The sequence below is a fragment of the Eptesicus fuscus genome, chromosome 6 (assembly GCF_027574615.1).
Source record: "Eptesicus fuscus isolate TK198812 chromosome 6, DD_ASM_mEF_20220401, whole genome shotgun sequence".
Lineage (NCBI taxonomy): Eukaryota > Metazoa > Chordata > Mammalia > Chiroptera > Vespertilionidae > Eptesicus > Eptesicus fuscus.
In genome coordinates, this window is record NC_072478.1 from 33,350,427 (window position 1) to 33,371,193 (window position 20,767).

A 20,767-nucleotide genomic window follows, 5' to 3' on the forward strand; every position below is an offset into this window, starting at 1 on the left:
TCAGGTAAAGTGAGATTGTTCCATATTAATAAGGCTTGTCTCAAACACCTGACTTAAAGGCCAGGTGTCCCAGGAAGGGTCACATGGGTGATGATGAGAAGTGCTGTCTATCACTATGAGGGATACAGGCTCATCTACCTATTGGAGGACTTCAGTGCCCTGTGATGTTTTTCCCATGGAGGCCCTATTTCTAGCAGAAGGCAGGAGGCCCTCCTTGAAATGGCACTTGTGTAAGCTGTTCCATGAATGCCAGTCATCCATGCTGACTCCTGTGCCCCTACAACACATAGGCGGCCTTTTTGTGCCATCTCTGTGGAGACAGGGTCAGTACAAGAAGCAAGGAGTAAAGGGACTGACTCTATTTATGTGCATAGAATGTTTGAAATTCTGAGCCATTCATTGGTTATTTCATTTTCATTGAGATCAATTGTGGAGAAGCAAGTGGGAGTGTTCAAAATCTTGTAAACAGAGTTATAGCAGCTAAGCTTCTCCTTATGTTTATTGCACAAAGAGACTCAAGTAATATAATGTAGATATACCATCCTGAGTGCTACCAATGCAGAATGTAGGCCAGTGATCTTCACCTGAGAATGTCGCTCAGGTGTATGAAAACCACATGCTGACCACAAGAACTTTGATCTCTTAATTTATAGCAGTTTAATAAACGTATCTAATAACACTTCAATAAACATCTATATACTAGTATATAAAAGGCTAAGTGACCGACCATACGTCCATCCAACCGTCTGACCCACCGACCGGCCAGTACATATGATGCGCACTGGCAATTTAAAAATAAACGTTGCCCTGGTCAGTTTGGCTCAGTAGATAGAGCGTCGGCCTGCGGATTGAAAGGTCCCAGGTTCAATTCCAATCAAGGGCGCATGCCCAGGTTGCCGGCTCGATTCCCCAGGGGGGAGCGTGCGGGAGGCAGCTGATCAGTGATTCTCTCTTGTCATTGATGTTTCTATCTCTCTCTCCCTCTCCCTTCCTCTCTGAATTCAATGAAAAAATATAGATTTAAAAATAAATGTTGATTTGTGCATGCACGATACATATAAAGCTCTCGCTGGCGCCAATCGCACGCGTGTGTTTCGATCTGTCATTGTCAGTTGTGAATTTGGTTGACACTTCTATTATTGAAACTGGAATAGCGATATTTCTCCTAATTAATTGCCTTTCAATGTGCACGAATCCATGCACTGGGTCACTAGTATCTAATAATAGTTTATCACAACAAAAGTGATAGAATGTAAGGAACAGCATAGCAGAAGAGGTGGGCAGCAGGTGGCTTGAATGAGAGCAAAACTAGTTGAATAGTTTCAAGTGTTAGGTTTGTTTCCCTCGACACAGAACCTGAGACGGGGATTCAGTACTGTGACTTATTGAAGAAAAAGAAAAGAACCTCTGAGTGAGTGAGAGGGAAATAGGATAGGAAAGGGGAGGAAGCTGAGCAAGGATGTGGCCTGGGTAGTCAGTCTGGCCTAGGCCTGCTCCCATGTGGGGGGCAGGGCAGTTCTGGAGGTGTGGCCATGTGACTGCATTCTCGCCAATGAGATATGAGTGAACGTCGGGAGGGCTCTTTAAAGGCAGAGGGAGTGGGAAGAACTGCCCTTCTATTTTCCCTTCTTCTAGTCTGCAACTTGGATATGATTGCTGTAGTACCAGAGACATCTCAAGCCCTTGTATGAAGGTCATATGTTAGGGATACGTGAGTGGAAAGAAAAAATATGGGCTCTTGTGACCATGAACCACCCCCCTGTCACCCCTAGACCACCTACTTCAACAGCTTCCATTTAAAGTGAAAAGTAATATAATTCTATCTGGTTTTCTAGCCTTTAGTTTTGTTCTCTGTTAAACTGATTGCAGTTCCTCATTGGCACAGTGAGCCAGGACTATACCAGTTTTTGAGAGAGATGAGACTTTCTGAGAGATACGGTAAGATGCTGTAGTCACCAGAAAACACATTATGTTATAATCAGCCTGTGCTGCTTCTTGTTTTCCTGCCCACAGTGTAAATAAGAAGGGGAAAAAGACTTTTTTCTTGCTTTCTCCATACAATCAAGAACCTTATCTCTTTCAAACAGTATATATACATGTCGATTTTTAATTCGTGCTTCTCCCCTTCTTTTTAGACTTTCAATATATAACTTAAAATGCTATTTAACCAAAAAGAAAAAAAAGTCTTGTTCTCTATTGGAAATCTCCATTCTCTTGAATGTGGGGATAAAAAAATAAAAATAAATAAATAAAGCATCCACACTGCTAACCATTGAAATTAGTGGATACAAATGAAAATGTGAATACCAAAGACCTCTGATACTCTTTTATAACAACTAGTTTCCACCCATCCCAGAGCTTTCAATTCTTACACATTGTTTCACTTATCGGCCTGAATAAGTAGGTTTTATAAGTGACACTATCAGAAGGCGGGGTTTATTAATATGTAGCAGTGGGTCTCAACTGGGGACAATTTTGTCCCAAGGGGAGGGGGAGATGTTTACTGAGCTCCCAGGTACATTTCTTCATCCCCATTTTTCCCAATGAGGAAACCAGCCCTCAGATAGGCCTAGTACCTTGGCTGAGGTTACAGTTAGTAACCGGCAAAGCTAGAATTAGAACCTAGAACTATCTCATGACAAAACACATGCCTGGTTCTCTGCTTCATTCACAGTCTGTGGGTCAGGCCCCATTTCTTGCTGACAACAGTCTAGAGAAGAGAAGAATATGGATTCATCCTGGTGGGAGTCACCGTGTCTATGCAACCAACATGGCTAGTCCCTTAAAGAGATTGCCCCTTTGAAGTTCCCTAACACAGATTAGTGATTTCTGTCCCTTTGGAATATGCCCTTCTTTGCCCTGATATTCACTATTAGCTGGTGGCTCCTGGAATTTCTTAAAGAAATCACCTCACAACAATTCACAATTTGAACTTCCCTTAAAAATTCCCATGTTCCAGCATATTTCTCATCTCTCCAAACACAATGTATAAAACAGGGCTAGGGCCCAAGAATGAGTTAAATTTTAGAAGGCACATTGAGCAGATGAGAACTCATCCATCTTTTGCTTCATTATAGATTAAGCATTTCTCCATTTTTTTGTTTGTTTGGTTGTTGTTGTTTTTGTTTTTTTAGTGCTTTCTCTGGCTTTACTGAGAGAGAGAAATCTTAGAGCAGTCTTGAGGTGGCTTGTCCCTTTCAAATCTTATTTGGAGAGGGTGGATGGAGAAATCTCAAACAGTTGGTAGGTGCCAAGAGGTCAGTTTTTTTTTTTCAGGAATACCCCAAAGCCCAGTCCTCATTAATCAGTTTAGAGAATGTTATGGAGGAATTTTAAACACAAGATATCATTTCTGAGCCAGTTGTTCTTTTTTCACCAACTACAGCAAGCCCATTACTTACTTTCCTGGGACATAAAGATAGCCAGATAAAGTCAATAACTTATCCTCTTAACATTTTCCAAAGCCAAATGGAGGGCACAGTGAACTTTGCAATGCTTGTTGAATCTGCGCCAAAGAGAGTTCTGGATTTTTGATGCTCACCTGGGCTTTCACAGAATCCTGGGCCTCTCTTGAAACTGACTTTTCCCTACATCTCTAATCCCTGGTGTGTCCTATCTTGATACCTGTGGCCTCATGCTCAGCTGACCAGATTCATTTCCTTCCTGGCCCTTTGGCCGAAACCAGCCTTGGCTCTTCACAATTCTCAGCAAATACCAAACTTGTTCTTATTTCTGGGCCTGTATCTGTGGTGCCCTCTCCCCACCAGATACGCTGCCTACAGGGCGCTTTGTTCCACTGTCTTTGATTGTTTTGCTCTAACTTCTTGTACTTCAATTTTGAAAAGAGAAAGAGCTTTATGTCAGGTAGAGCTAGGTTTAAACCATAGGATGGCCGATTGCCTGCTGTGTGACATCCATAGGATCACTTAAAGTCTCTGATTCATAGCTTTCTTTGTGTCAAAGAAGGTTAAGAATACCTACTTCACAGGGCTTATGTGAGAATTAAATGAGAAGCATTGGCAAAGACCGGGTACAGGTAAATACAGTGTCAAGCTCGAAATTGTTCCTCTCCCTCCCTGCCCTTTTCAGGCTATTTCTTGAGATCAAAGCATATAGTCCAATCTTTCTGTAGCCTCCATTGTGCTGAACACACAGTGGGCACCATATGAATACTTCATGCTGGAGAGACCATATTTGTTTGAAGAAAACTGAAAGACAAATAGGGATTCTCTGCCTTTCAATTACATTTTCCCCCCTTTCTCAAAATGTGATTTTGGTTAATTCTGTCCTTTAGAGAACAGCTACATAAAGGCTGCTTAGATCAATTTATAACAGTCAAATATCTCATTTATTTTGTGATTAAGTGGGTTAGCAGGACCACTTCTTGAATTTCCAGCAGCTCCTAGGTATTAGTTTTCTCTTCTGGACTTCACGCTTGCTGGAGAAGATAAGCCCAGGGCTTTGATGAAGATGCTAACTCGAGGCTGCTGCTTTTGCAAACAGTCTGGATTCCTATCATGTCCCTGAAGGCACCACACTGTTCCATAATCCTTACCGTTGGCCTCCTGGAGAATGTCTCACCCCTCTCCCCAACTACTTCTCTTTCAAGACAAGAGTCACTTCCTCTATGCAGCCTTGCAGGACTTCGGTCCCTTCCACTCGGATCACGTGAACTTACCCACTTTTTCCTCTGAATCCTTGTATTTTCCCAATCACAGATTTTTTCCCCATAACCTCTTGTTAATGGAATCAATGTTGGTGTCTCCCCAAAATTCATATGTTAAAGTCTAATTCCCAATGTGATGGTATTTGGAAGTGGGGCCTTGGGGAGGTAAGTAGGTCATGAGGGCTCCACCCTCATGAATGGAGTTAGTGCCCTTCGCAGAGGTCCACAAGCCAGTGCACTCTCTTTCTGCCATGAGAGGACACAGCAGCGAGACAGCAAGAAGTCTGCAACCATGAAGAAGCTGCTTACCATACACCAAATTGTCTGGCATCTTGACCTCCAGCCTCCAGAACTGTGAGAAATAAGTTTCTGTTTTTGACAAACCACGAGTTTGTGGGTTAATGGTATTTTATTACTGCAGCCTGAGTGTACTAAAACACACCTCCAACACTCGGCTAGGCTTATTAATTTTCATCTACTTCACCTTATTGTACTAGGAAGGTGATCTAGTTGAAAAGTGAGACTGTCTTATTTCTGAATCCCAGTACCTGGTACCTTGCCTGAGAGGGGAAGGATGGGTGAATGGGTAGAAGGAAGGAAAGAAAGCAAGCAGTGGCCAGAAAATAGTGTGGGCTTTTGTAGCTATTTTTTCAATGATTTTTATTTTAGTTTTTTGTTTCTTTCTACCATTCTGCATATTTTTCTTTCTCCCTTTCTAGCACTTCAGTGGGTATGAGCTCAGGTGATATAAGATAATGCCAAAAGGCCTGATTTTTTTTCAAACCAGATCAGAGACCAATAGTGATAAGCACTGGAAAACTCTTCATGGCTAAGAGCAGGGGTAGGAGAATTCACTCAAAGATTTTTTCCCTCTCTTAGGTTTATTTTCCATTGAAATGAAGAATTGGGCTGGAAGTTGGCAGGGTTAAAATTTAAAAGGTAATTCTTACAAAAAGATTTAATAAACAGTTAAAACTAAAATAGTACATACCTATACACATAAAATAAATTTTGATCCTCTCTGTGGATTTATCTGTGTGACCTCTGTTGTGTGAATATCTGAGAGATTAATATAAATAATGCTTTTCAAGGGCTACTCCTAGAGTGTCTTGCATGATGTCATTTGTTATTTTTATTTCAAAAGTAGTTCTGAAATATGCTAAGATTATTAAAAGTTGTACAAGTAAAAGTATTTGACATCTACATAATAGTTAAAAAAGTGCTTCGCAGGTTTTATCTTATTTATTCCTCACAACAAACCCACTGCTTAGGCCTTTATAATTCCTGTTTTACAAAGGAGGTTTGAGACTCAGAAAGATTAGGCAATTTGCATTAAGCATGTCAGTGGCAGAGTCAGACTTAAAAACAAGGTCTTATAGCTTTAAGTCCTTGGCTTCTTACAAGAGATTTAGTAAACAGGTTTTCCTCACATGTGAATTACTGTTTTGTATTCATAACATAAACCAATGGAGGTTGAAAGCAATGGTGAAAAGTTTAATGATGCTAAACATCTGTAAATGCAATGTATTAAAAATAACAAGAACAGAAAATCCATAGTTCTATGGGATTTTCAGTCTGTTGAGCATCAAATCATATTTTCCAATGAACCATCTGCTTCCAAATTTCAAGCTCCTATCCATTTAATAAGCCCCTTCATCAGTGAAATGAAAGGTATATGCATTGGAATTAACCAAATACACATGCAAGGATGTGAATATGAGTGTATGGTTTTGTTTTAAGACATTATACCTTCTCATCAGGATGAACGTTGATGGGGGAAATTGAATCAAATTAACATTTTTATTCATGAGTAGAACAGAGAGAGTTAATATCTTGTCCAGTATCACCTAAGATTCAAGGAATCTAAACAAGACATTGATGTTTTTTCTCCACCCCCTACTGTATGTATCTGTTTAGCACTTTCTTGTCTTCTCTCCTGTCTGCAGGGGTTTAGCTGGAGTGACCAGGAAGAGATTGTATATTGTTTCTGACATGGGGAGCTTTTAGTTTCAAACATCAAAGAGGGTCAGAAGGTCAGGGCTGTAAATTCAAATTGTAAGACTTCTGCCTGCAAGTGGTGGCTGTCACTGTGTAAATAACTCCCATCTTTCCACTGGAGGAGTAGCCCTTTTGGTTTGGGCAAAGGGAAAGGTACAGGGAGACTGGATCAGAGCTGTGGATAATGCCCACGATGTTACTCCCATTTAAGGCTGCCCAGAGAGAATTGGGGATGCCCCAAATTTGCACAGAGAAGACAAGGGCAACAGTGACGGGAGCTGTATCAGTATTATAGTATTAAAATGAACAGATGATCAAGTTAGAATTTAAATCAAGGGATTGTGGCTTCAGGGTAGGGTTCCTAAATTCCTGTCCTGGATTGCAGCAGTAATATAACCACTAATTATTTAAATAATACATGGATTGTTCTTTATAGAAGTGCATCGCCTTGAAAAAAAATGCCATTGATATTTTGATAGGGATTGCATCAAATCTGTAGATTGCTTTGGTTAGTATGGACATTTTAATGATGTTAATGCTTCCAATAAAAAAAAATAGAGTATATTCTTCCATTTATTTGTATCTTCTTCAGTTTCTTTCTTCAATGTTTTATAGTTTTTTGAGTACAGTTCTTTTACCTCCTTGGTTAAATTTATCCCTAGGTATTTTATTCAATGGATAAAGAGGATGTGCTACATATATACAATGGAATATTACTTGGCCATAAAAAGAATGAAATCCTGCCATTTACAATAATACAGAAGGTAGAGAGTATTGTTAAATGAAATAAGTCAGATGGAGAAAGACAAATACTATAGAATTTACTTATAGGTGGAATTGAATAACAAAATAAATGAACAAACAAAACAGAAACCAACTCATAGATACAAAGAACAAACTAATAGGAGCCAGATAGGAGTGGTGCTGGGGGGGTAGGCAAAAAGGGTTAAGGGATTAAAAATTATAAGTTGCCAGTTATAAAAGTCATAGGGCACACTTGCCTACCATGACAGTCATGTGCATTTTTTCTTTCCAACCACACAATTTTATAAAAACTTCCAGATGTTCCTACCCCTTAGGTTGTCATGTCACTACAAGAGAAGCGCTAAATACAGATGTGAGCTTAAAGCTTTCATTTTGCACTCCGCTATCAGACTATTTGTGAAAATATGATTAGTGGGAGAGCCCATTATTATACTGTTTCCTTAGAATAATTCTCCATTACTCCCATTTTGTTTGATAAAAAGCCATTATCCTATATAATAAAAGGGTAATATGCAAATTATCCCCTTGACTGGGAGTTCAACCAGAGTTTGACCAGGGGGCAGGGCCGGCCAGCCAACCGGACCCCACCCATGCACAAATTCATGCACCGGGCCTCTAGTTTATTCATAAGCAACAATTTCTCAGGATCCTATGATAATTCAAAAACCTTCAACCAGATGTACAGATATTTATTTTCTTCATTGTACAAGGCATATGGAATCTTAGCAAAACTTGTTGAAAATAGAAATGTCATACCTGCAGATTCTCTTTTACTCACATATTAATTTCTCTTTTAAAAGAAAGAAAATTTAAATAGATTTAAACAACTCTTCATGAAGACCCTGCTTTTCTGCAACTTGAATGGGAGGAATCAGATTTTACCAAAAATCAGCCATCCTGCAATCTTTTTTCTTTGTGGAGAATAATGTCACTACCATAATGTCTTTATGCAAAAAGGATGGAAAGTAGCTATGCAAGAAAGCCCAGCTTGTCAGTGAAGGAGGTAAAACTGAGGAAGGTGAAGTGAAAACATCACCAGAATATCACTCTGGAATGTATATCTACCCAATCTCTTAGGTTCCACTAAAATGTGAGCTTTGCGAGGGGAGGGTGTGCTTTTATTCATTGCTGTGTCCTCAGCACCTAGAATAATACTTGGTACATATTAGGTGCTTAATAAATAATACTGATAATCTAATAATATTTACAGAGTATGCACTGAAAGTAATATTTATACTGTAACAATACTTATATATTGTACTAGAGGCCCGATGCATGAAGATTCATGCAAGAATAGGCCTTCCCCTGGCTGCCAGCACCGCCTTTGCTCCAGCCTGGAGCCACCTTTCCGCCTTTGCTCTGGCCTGGAGCTGCCTTTTTGCCTTCACTCAGCCAGAGCCGCCTTCCGCCTCTTGCCTTGTCGCATCAATTTGCATATTCCCTTCTTATTGGCTGTGGGCACCACCATCTTTGTCGCAGAGTTACGGTCAATTTGCATATGCTGTCTTTATTAGATAGGATACGCTAATAATACTGGGATGTATATATGAATATATAACTTATACAATAATGAAATAGATATTTTAATTTGATATTTGTTTATTGGAGGGGTGAGAGGGTTTATTTTTTTTATATATTATTAACCAGTTAACTGCCACTTGTCCAAAACGGAAACCATCCCCATTTCTTCCACATGCGCTGGAATATTTATGAATTTAAGTTACCATAATTTTCTTTACAAACCCAGAGATGTCACTAATAAGTCTGATTTTAAAATTGGGCAAGCAGAGTTGATATGCGAGGTTTGCAGCTATAGACACTCATGGCATGTGGGGGAGGTCCGCTACTTGCGTCTATAGGTGCTTATGGCGTACAAAGGGTTAAATTAACATTTTTGTGTCATTATTGGCTCTTTTAGTAACTAATTAGTTCCTGGTCCTCATTGATCTCTGTGCAGTGAGGAGAGGATGGAGCTTCAGCAGTGGGAGAAGGAGATTGCCAAGAAGTTAGCTAAGCTGAGGGTGTGGACAAGTAGGCTTCAGAAATACCCCTTCAAACTCACATATACACATCCAGAGTCCCATCTTCTCCTCGCTGGAGGTTTAGCCTATGGCTTGACCCTAAGTCCCACTGTTTTGTTACCACTTAACCCTCTGTTTTGGGCCCACAGTTGTGAGCATGAGTTCTAGCTTGCCCGTCCATTAACTGCCATAGTGAGCCTTTGGTGTCTTTAACTCCTGCGCTTACCTCTAAGATCAAACATAGCAGCTCATTTGTAGTTTTTTCCTGTAGCTCCTAAGAAAGACTATTTTATTTATATTTGAATTTGCATTTACATTTATAAAGTAAACTAGTAGCCCATTTGCAGGAAGAATCCTGCAAGCGCCGCTGCGGCCGTGTGCGCTGCCGCTGCTGCAGCCGTTGTGGCCGCACCGCCTGCACCTGAACGCTGCTGCCGCCCACCCTGCCCCGCCCCACCCCGCCCTGCCCCGCCCCGCCTGGGCTTTCCCTCTGGCAGTCATCTTGCTTTCCGCTTTTCCTCCCTCTTCCTTCTAAGTTGTCTTCAGTCTTCACTCCACCCTCCCTCAGCGTATGCAAATTAACCGCCATCTTGGTTGGGGTAATTTGCATACTCGCGGGTGGGCGTGGCTTTGGCTGGTGGGCATGGCTAGGGCATAGCGAAGGTGCGGTCAATTTGCATATTTGTCTATTATTAGGTAGGATGTGACAGAGCCCTCCAGTATTGATTGCAGGGCCCCAGATCACAAGGTATGAATGCATTTATTCTTCATGCAACAAATATTAGTGGAAGTATATCCCTCTGGCTGAGGCTATATCAGGTACTATGGCTGTAATGCTATGCCCTCAGAAGAGAAAGAGGGACAACCACGTGATACCAATGCAGCATGATAAAACCTCTAGGAGAAGGACCTGCAAGGCCTGAGGGAGCCTAAAGGAGTCCGTGACTGTCATATGAGGTGTGACCAGGGAAGGTTTTCCAGAGAGAAGATGCTTGAACTGAGTCTTAAAGATTGAAAAGGATTTCTGTTTGGGCCACTGTGGTTCAGTTGGTTGGGCATCATCCCATGCACCAAAAAGTCACTGATTTGATTCCCGGTCAGGGCACATACCCGGGTTTCGAGCCCCATCTCTAGTAGAGGGCATGCAGGAGACAGCCGATTGATATCTCCCTCTCACATTGATGTTTCTCTGTCTCTCTCCCTCTCGCTTCCTCTCTCTCTCTAAAAATAAATCATCAATTTAAAAAATGTAAAAGAATAGGAGTTCTGTGAAAGGTATGTATATGACAGGTGGGGTGGAAGGAGCCTTGTCAATGCCATACCTGAGAAAGTGTAGTTTGGAAGATTCAGGTTTTCCTCACCACATTGCTGGAATTAAAAATGTCGCTGAAAGGTTATAAAGGAATCTTGAATATATCTGGGCAAACACTAAATCCTTGCTACCCAAAGTTGCATCTGGTGACCCCGCACCACCCCTGAGCAATTTAGAAATGCGGAATTTCAGGCTCACTCAGACCTATGAAATCAGACCCTGAATTTTGAGGACATCCCCAGGTGATATGATTGTGCATCAAGTTTGAAATACGAAACTGGTTTCCTTTGGAAGGTTGACTCTTCTGTTGGAGTTTTGGGGCATTTGTTAAAACTGACACTGATTCTTGAATGATGCAGTAAACATGTGAAGTTCATTCAGACAGCAGTATAGAGATCAGTAGGGGATCCATATTAAGCCTGTGTCTATTTAGCTTTGAGGACTAAATGACTCAGTTAGAAATCGACCACCATCTACATCCTAGCAGCTGTGACAGGGTGAAAAGTGCATTGGGCAACATTAAGTCCCAGGGGTTTTTGTTTTTTTTTGCTTAGGTGTATGATCATAGGCTGAGCATCAGTTACTGTGTAACTTACAGGCACCTCTCATGTGCCAAGCAATGTTCCAGGCCCTGACATGCACATCATCACATTTCCTTAACTGCTGAGTGAGGGACAGCAATACCTGCCATAGAGGGAGTCTCATTAGGAGCCAAAGAAATAATGTGCATCACAGAGCTTTGAAAGTGATAAATGGACTAGGTGATGATTTAAGTATCTGCATAGAAAAATACATACTTAGAGAGCATCTACTATGATCCAAGACCTGTGATAAATTTATCTAGGTTCAAAGATATGTGTTATAATTGAGATAGGCAAAGCAAAACAAATGCATTTTATGCTTATTTAAGAAGGGAGATGGCAAGATAAAATTAAAAGAAGCACTTGGCACACGAGTCATAGAGACCGTGTGGCCTTGGCCTTGCTGTCCAGTCACTCCATTAATCCTCTGCTTTCCATGTTCCCAGGCATGCGCCAAGGCAATGACCATGGCTCTCAGTACCGGTCAGCCATCTATCCGACCTCTGCTACACACATGGAGGCGGCCCTGCGATCCAAAGAGGACTACCAGAAGGTGAGCTCTTCCATCGCTCCTGGGCTCTGGCGCCTGCCCCTGCCAGGTGTGGCCCCACCTATGGAGGAAGAGTCTGGCTCTTTTCACCTGGCACTGGGTTCCATTTGCATCCTTTTCTGGAAATTTCTATCAGCCTCTTGGAATAGAGCCACTCTGCTCCATAAATGTGCTAAATGAGATTTTAATAATAGGCCCTTATGCATTTCTCTTTAAAATCAACACATATTCTTTCTCCTGTACTCTTTGTCCTGCTCTGCCTCTCTCTCTGAATTTCTCTTTTTCTTTTTTCTTGCTGTATTTGTTTTCTCTGACTGCCATCACAAAGAACCAGACTGGGTGGCTTGAACAACAGAAGTGTACTTATTGTCTTATGATTTTGGAGGCTGGAAGTCTGAAATCAAGGTGTTAGCAGGGTTGATCCTTCTGGGGCCTGTGGGGAAGGATCTGCTCAGGGCCTCTCCCCTTGGCTGGTAGACAGCCCTTTTCTCCATGTCTCTACACACATTCAACCTGTAATGCTCTGCGTCTTGCTCGTAACAGTAGACTGAAATATAGTAAAAAATACTTCTCGGAAATATGGACATTATATCGTAAAATAATTGTTTTCACTATTAACTTGTGTTGTATTTTTAAAATCTCCTCCAATAGAGGTTTAATTCTTTTAAAAATAAGTTGAGTTGCCCTAGCCAGTTTTGCTCAGTGGGTAGAGCATCTGCCCATTGACTGAAGGGTCCCAGGTTCGATTCTGGTAAAGGCATGCACCTCAGGTGCAGGCCCAGCCCCCGTGGAGCCTGTGTGGGAGGCAACCAATCAATATGTCTCTCTCACATTGATGTTTCTCTCTCTCTCTGTCTCTCCTCCTTCCTTCCACTCTCTAAAAATCAATGGAAAAATATCCTTGGGTGAGGATTAAAAATAATAATAAGTTGAGTTGCTTTAATTTTTAGAACTTCATGATGCTTAAATTTTAATTATTATTGTTTTCTTTTTATAGTTATACTTAATCCACTTTATTTTTAATTAAATTTTTAAAGTTTTTTTTATTACAATTTACATTCAATATAATTGTGTCTTCGTTTCAGATGTACAGCATAATGGTTAGACAATCATGTACTTTACAGAGTGGTCCTCCCGATATTTCAAGTATGCATGGGGCCCCGTGCATAGTTATTACAATATTATTAACTATATTCCCTATGCTGTAGTTTACATCTCTGTGACTGTTCCATAATTACCGATTTGTACTTCTTAATCCCTTCACCTTTTTCACCCAGTCTCCCCAATTCCCCTGATTTGGATTCACATTTAACAACAGAACCAGTAGCTACTGTAATGCTGATCTATTTTAGAATTATGTAAATAGTCTGATATGCAACAGTTCCCAAGAATGTGTGAGTTCTCCAACCTGTCTCCCATGCGGCAGGGGTGGCAGTGAGGAGGAGGCAGGGATGAGTGTATCTACTGATGAAGAATTAGCAGGACATGCAACTCAATGTAACTCCAAAAGCAGAGAGGGCTAAAGGAGATTCTGACAGGCCCCACTTATTCCTCAGCATCCCCCCTCGTCCCTGCAAGGTGTGATGTCTACCTGGGTGGTACTAGTAAGCAGCCTCTAGGATGGCGCTCGGTGGTCTCTGGCTGTGTGTCATCCCCTCTCCCTGAGTATGGGTTGGATTTAATGACTCACTTCTACTGAATAACAAAAGTGATGGGATAGCACCTCTGAGATGAGTTTATTAAAGATTGTGACTTACAGTCCTGACCGGTTTGGTTCAGTGGATAGAGCAGGGGTCCTAAAACATTTTAAACAGGGGGCCAGTTCACTGTTCCTCAGACCATTGGAGGGCCGGACTATAGTTTTAAAAAAAACTATGAACAAATTCCTATGCACACTGCACATATCTTATTTTGAAGTAAAAAAACAAAACGGCAAAAACACCCGCATGTGGCCCTCGGGCCGTAGTTTGAGGACGCCTGGGATAGAGCATCGGCCTGTGGACTGAAAGGTCCCAGGTTCGATTCCGGTCAAGGACATGAACCTTGGTTTCGGGCACATCCCCAGTAGGAGGTGTGCAGGAGGCAGCTGATTGATGTTTCTCTCTCATCAATGTTTCTAACTCTCTATCGTTCTCCCTTCCTCTCTGTAAAATATCAATAAAAGATATTAAAAAAAACAAGATTGTGACTTACATCTTGGGGCCCTTTCTCTCTCACTGCCCCTTGTATCACTGGCCCAAGGGCAAACCAGCAGCTGTGTTGTCAGGCATCCCTGAGCAAAGGCTCACGTGTGGCAGTGGGCGAAGGCCTCCATGAACCACTGAGTGAGCTTGGAAGCCCCTCAGCCTCAGGCAGACTTTCAGATGGGATTGCAAACCCAGGTAACAGTTTGCAACCTCATGAAAGACCTCAGGCCAGGGGCACCTAACTAAGCTGTGTTGTTTTAAGCTGCTAAGTTTTAGAGTAATTTAAGTATACTTATATTTATATCCTAAAAAACTTAATTCTAAATCATTCTTTCTCATATCCCTTTTCATCATGACCTTTCTGATTATGCGTAGCCTCTAGCATCAAATTACCTCAATTTATATGTCAGCTGAGTTAAGATTTCATTAAGCGCCTAACACTTAGATGCCACATATTGTATTTACTCAAGCAGCGTATAAGGATGAGAGACCTTATTATTACTCCCATATTTTAGATGCCCAGTGTCATAAGTTTAAGTTAGTAGAGTAGCCAGAATTAGAAAAAATAGGACTAGATGCAGAGAGATGAGTTGGGTGGCTGTTGCAGGTCTCCAGGCCAGAAATGATGGGAGCTTTGTCTAGAAGATAAAAGTATGAATAGAATGAAGAGATACTTATGAAGTAGAACTCATAGAACTTGAAACTGATTGGGAGTGGAGAATAAATGAGAGGGAGGAGTCCAGAGTGACTTACACGTTTCTGGACAGTGATGACTTGTATGATGTTATGGAGGAGCACAGGCAAATTTGTGGGGAAGGTAAGTTAAGTTTGGAAATGTGGCATTTGAGCTACCCATGATATGGGCATCCAAGTGATTTCTAGAAGAAGTGGGCTGTTCCTACCTTGCAGGGAGGGTGGTTATGACTATTAATTGGATTAATGCTTGAAAACTGCAGGGCCTAGCACATAGTAAGTGCTCAACAAATGGCAGCCCTTATTATTATTTGGAGTTTATTTATACTTAGTAAATGAAACCCAAGTTGCTGATAGACTCACTGAGGAAAGTGATGAGATGAGAGGAGAAGGTCTAGGCCTGAGGAACACCAACATCTGAGAGATGGGCGGGGAAATGTCTGCACCAGGCAGGACATTGTTCTGGGTTCAGAATCAGCCCCAAGCAAGAACTTAAAAATGATTTCTATTTAATTGTAAAGACAATCTTAGTAGTTAATACTTAAAGTTACCTATGATTGATGCTATATATAAATTGCGTATTGTAAAGATTCACAGTCCTGTAATATAGCAATACTAAGACACTTTGGAAGGATGTTAGTTTCTCTCCAGAATATCTCAACATGATTTGGCATTCACAATGAAAATTTTAAGTGCAAAAGGTCAGTGCCTTCCATGTGATGTTGAAGAGGCTGACTTCCACCTAATTTTCTGGTTTCTACCCCAATATAGTGTCTTACTTTTAGCGTTAAGTGGAACCCACATTGATTTTATACAATGGATATACATATGAAATAAAATTTAGACATTAAATATTAATTGTTTATATAATTTCTCCATTATTTTTTGAGATTTGGGGAATGTTACTCTTTTATTCTAGACAGTTATTCTAGCCAAATGCTCTTTGGGTGTTCTGTACCTAAGCATATGGAAATTAAATATATACATTCATATACATTTTTGCTTGTTTTTTTAAAGTAAGGTATTTTTTGCATAAATATTGGGGGGTTTGCATAAATATTGGGGTTTTTGCATAAATATTTATGCATAAATATGCCTGTGCCCCCAGCATCCAGATATTCATTGCTGTTAACATAAGCACATGTATCTGCTTTATCATGGACTCACAGAACAAATGCTGTCACATCTCGGATTCCACGTGAGGCAGGGGGCATATGAGCCTGGCTCCCCAGCTGGGAGACTCGGGATTCCAAGCGTTTTACTCCTGCGTGGGCTTACTGCCAGGACACGGACTGCCACAGGGCACAAGTCCTCATTGCCATCAGAGGGCTGCTTTGGGGACTGCTCTCCTTCCCCTTCTGGAGATGCACAGCATGAGGGTCCACTTTCCAGGCACCACTGAAGGGAGCTGGTACTGAAAGCCATAGCCTGGGGGACCCCTGGCTGAGCTCAGTCAAGTGCAGAAAACTCGCTCATTCCTGACACGGCCACTCCCCCATGCCCTTCACCCAGAAGCCCTGGCTCAGGACTTATCCTCTATCCCCCCCTTGAGCACTAGGAACTACCATCTCGTTTCCCCTTTTCACATCTACACCACAAGGGATCAACTCATTTTCCTTTTCAGGAAGAAAAGAATGAAGTGTCTGACTGTGTCACCACCCTGGGAGTGGGAGGGCTGATTGCATGCGGGCACATGGGTGACCACTGTGATTTTTATCTTAGTCTGGGTGTCATAGAGAGCAGATCTTAGGACAAAGGCTTGTGTGTGAAGATTTATTGCGGCATGTGGTGCCATGGAGCAGGAGTACAGGGGAGGGGGAGTGGAAAAGCAAAGGAGGAGAACCAACTCAGGTTGGTCCCTGCTACTGCTATTGCTAACCAATTGTTTGGTCCTTATGAAAAGACTAGTCATTCTCGGGGAAGAAGGGAAGCATATGACCATTGGATGCCATCTCCCACTTCTGGTTTGCACATGTGTGGGCTCGGGATACTGTGTCCCTTGGGCAGGAGGCAGGAGGCAAGACGCACATGGCATAGGTGTGAGGTGAAGTGTTGCAGGGTTGTGCTTTCGTAAAGCTAATTCTAGTCCATGCAGAGCTGGGCACTGCAGGGGAGTGGGGCGGGGGAGAGAAAGGTGAGGCCAAGAGGATCTGCGCTGGTGCCTGAGACAAGCTGCAAGGGGTCCTTTACCCAACCCGGGCCAGGCAGCTGACCACAATGTCCCAAGAGTGGTTTGCCAAGATTCAGTGACTTTCTGGCACCTCTGTTACAGCAGAGAAAGAGAGACACAAGTTTAATTTTCAGCAGGAATCCTGCTACAATTACATAGTTATATAACATACAGTTATGTATGTAGTTTACATAATATGTTTATATATAGTATATGTAGCTAAATAATGATGAAGATAATAATAGGACAGCAATAACAGTACCAACTGAGTACTTACTACATGCTAATCACTGTTTAAAGCACTTTACATAATGAAGTCATTTTTATATCTCTGACTATATTTATCTAATGCATACACAAATAAAATGGGTATGTTTACTGTGGTGTATGTGTATCTTATCTTTATGCAAAATTATATTCATTTATATATCTCTTATTTACAAATTTAAAATTTGTATAGATTTCTAACCAACTGTCCATTCAGTTGATATAATTGATAGTGTACACACACACACACACACACACACACACGAAATCACTAATTCAACATGCCTGTGAGAGGTGAAATAATTAGCTTCTGTACCATAAAGAAGTTGATTTGTGCATTTACATTTACCGTCAAAAGTAACGTGGTTTCTAATGATCACACAGAGTGGGAGAGAGTCTCAGATATCACCAGCTGCCTCAATAGTTGAGAGAAGGACAGAAAGAGGCCTATGTTTTCTCCCCAGGGCGACCTGAACAAATTCCTGAAACAACAGAGGTCTTCAATAGGAAGAGTCATTTCTTAACAATCCTAGATTAGGGCGTAGGACTCAGTAATCATAAACATTTAGTTTTATTTCTAAGAGTGGGGAAGTTCTGCAGATGACTCCTTCCATGCGTTTTATGCCTGCAGACTATTTTCCCCTATAGAGCTGGCTTTTCTGGCCCTGTCACTACATTCTGGCAATTCACCTTATTTGAGCCCTGGTGGGCCCCCTATGTCGTAACTACTAGTATAACATTGACTTGGGTACTAATTTGATAGTCTTCGTCAGTTTGCCCCCCAGTGACCTCCTAGGAACCAGCTTCTTCAGCAACTTTATATGTGAAGTTTAGAGTGACAGTATTGCTTAGCACGGAGCAGTTATTTGAACATAAAACTGGCTGATTTTATCACAGGGACCAATTGTTGAGCTAATTAGATGTGCAGTTCTGCTGATGAGCCAGAAACCCAAAGTGATTTTCCATCTAAACTGTGGTTTTGTGCAAAGTTGGCTGGGTTGTAGATACCAGGCTCGCTAACGACCCTAGGCAAGGAAGAATGGCCGAAGAAGCTTCCTGATTTCTATTGAGATTGGAAGAGCTGGCGTCTCACAGAAGAAGGTCAGAGTGAAAGTTAAACTTCACTCCGGGCTCACTGACCTTGAAAGGGCTGGATTGCGCTCACAGAATTTGGCATCTGTGTTGTGTCTTTGATGAGCTGAAGACTTCACACACACCTGGGGGTGTTCTTGCCTTTGGACCAAGACTTCGTAATCTTTTCTTGACTGCGTTTTCTTATTTTTTTCCTCAGAGTTTCATGTTGGCATTATATGCTTATGGTATTAATTAGGGAGATAGTCTGATTTATTATTAATTGTTTTCAGATTATCAAATATTCCCTAGTGAACCTGTCATGAAAAACATTTTCTTATATTCTATTCTGAATCATGGCCTTTGGCGGTGGGGAGTATTCACATGTGATTCTTACATCCTGAAAATGCAACTCCTCATTTAGGAATTAAATATTTTGCGCACTGATATATTATGTTTCTTGAAATTTGAAAGAGAATTAGTAAATCTAGAGACTGTTCTCCTGGCTACATGGCCTACCTCCTTCCCAACTCCTCAAGGCTTCACCAACAGTAAGCACAACCTTTCCTCTGGATAATCTTTTTTGGGTAAATGTTAAATTACCCACTATGCTTCAAATATAAAACAGTGTTAAAATCTATCTCTATCAGACTCTCAGTCTGTTTGTTCATTCATCCATCTATCCACCCTCCCATTCATTCATTCATACCTTCAACATAGCTATAATCTCTAAGTATTTACCATATTTCACCTTAAATTTCAATTATCTAGCAATCTGTCATCTATACTCTATATCGTATAATTTTAAAGAAAAGTACCCAAAATGAAAGATAAAAACAGTATGCATTGTTGGATTACAACAAGCATTTTTAAGAATTGCTTCAGCTTTGATTATTTAATTTTCTTCCCAAAGCACTCAAATTGCAGCCAAATAGTCAGTCACTCCCCATGCTCTCCAGTTAAGCCCTGACAAATTATTAGTTATTATTTGGTGTGTGTGTGTTGGGGGGGTGGGGGGGGGGTGTGTGGGTGTGAAAAAGAGAGAGAGAGAGAGAGAGAGAGAGAGAGAGAGAGAGAGAGAGAGAGAGAGAGAGAGAGGGAACAGCTTTCATTTTCAAATAACCTACCTACCTGTGCTTCCAATTAAGTTTTTGCTTCTTTTTTCTAGCATAGTTTAAATGCCATCTCTACTCCAATGATGCTCAAAATTTATCGTCTAGGACTACCCTCTGGGTTCCAGATTCCCATATTCCACCACTTACTTATTATTTCCACTTACTTGTAACATAATATTTCCTAAACTGGAGGCTTGATTCCCACCCCCGCCTCCTAAAACAAGCCCCACAGCTCCTTGTCCTCACCCATTGCCAGTCTTCCCAGCCATCGTCTTTTAGCTTGCTTATGCAAGATCCCTGGGAGTCATCCCCGATTCACCTCCAATTAATCAGACTAACCTCGATTCTACCTCTAAATATATCTCCAGTGTGCCTTCTCTTTCATCTTCATGTTCACTCTCATAATTCAGGCACCATTATCAGTTCCTAGACTAATGTGCTGCTTACCTCTCTCCACACCACCTACCTACACAGGGCAGTCAGAGCATCTTCCTGAATCTAATTCCACTCATTTCCTTTTCCTGTGTCAGCTCCTCCATGGCTGCCTTATGGCTTTTAGAATAAAATCCAAATTCCTTGGCCTACAGGGTCCCAGACAATCATTTTGCTGCCTTCCCATAAGACATATGTAACTTCTAGTCAGAGTGCTGAATTATCATGGCACATCTAAGAATTAACATATAATTCTTATTCAGATCTCAGACCCTTTGAATAAAGCTCACAAGATCTGGGGACTCAGGATGAGAACTACAGTCACTCATGGAAAATTTCACAGCTGTGCAGCCATCATAAAGAATGGTTTTGTTTCTTTGCATTTCAAAGTTAACTCCTGTGTGGACTCACTATTGCCACCAAGAGAACAAATTCAGAGGTCCAAGGTATTGCTGCTTTGTTTGGTACGTGTTAGGGCTTAACTACTGCATTAACCATACTGCTCTTTACCCTAAAGCCTACCTTGCAATCTCTCTTGACACAAGAAATTGCTAAATACCACAATCATAAAATAATATTTGGTGAGATGAAGTCAGTGATTGGTACATGAAACTGTCTCTCTAATTTTCTAATTATCTGACTTTTTGCCCCATCATATTTACCCATGGCTACTGTTACAAACTCCCAAACACTTGGTGGCTTAAAACAACAGAAATTCATTCTCTTACAGTTCTGGAGGCCGGAATTCCACAGTTCCACTGGCCCAAATCAAGGTTTCAGTTGGGCTGTGCTCCCTCCAGAGACTCTAGAGGGGATCCCTCTCTTCCCTCTTCCAACTTCTAGTGGCTGCTAACATTTCCTGGCGTGAGGCCACTTCACTCTAGTCTCTGCCTTGGTGGTCACCATACTTCTTCCTCTTCTATATCTAATCTCCCTGTAC

General features: G+C 41.3%; 1 protein-coding gene across 5 annotated transcripts in view; it reads left to right on the forward strand.

Moving 5' to 3' along the window:
* The window catches only part of MSRA (methionine sulfoxide reductase A), a 431,326-nt gene that overhangs the window by 332,561 nt on the left and 77,998 nt on the right, over positions 1-20,767 (forward strand). For all 5 annotated transcript variants that reach the window (XM_054717623.1, XM_008150757.3, XM_054717619.1 and 2 more), the window contains one exon: positions 11,790-11,896. In XM_054717623.1, coding sequence (XP_054573598.1) covers positions 11,790-11,896 — 107 coding nt within the window. The remainder of the gene's footprint in view (positions 1-11,789; positions 11,897-20,767) is intronic.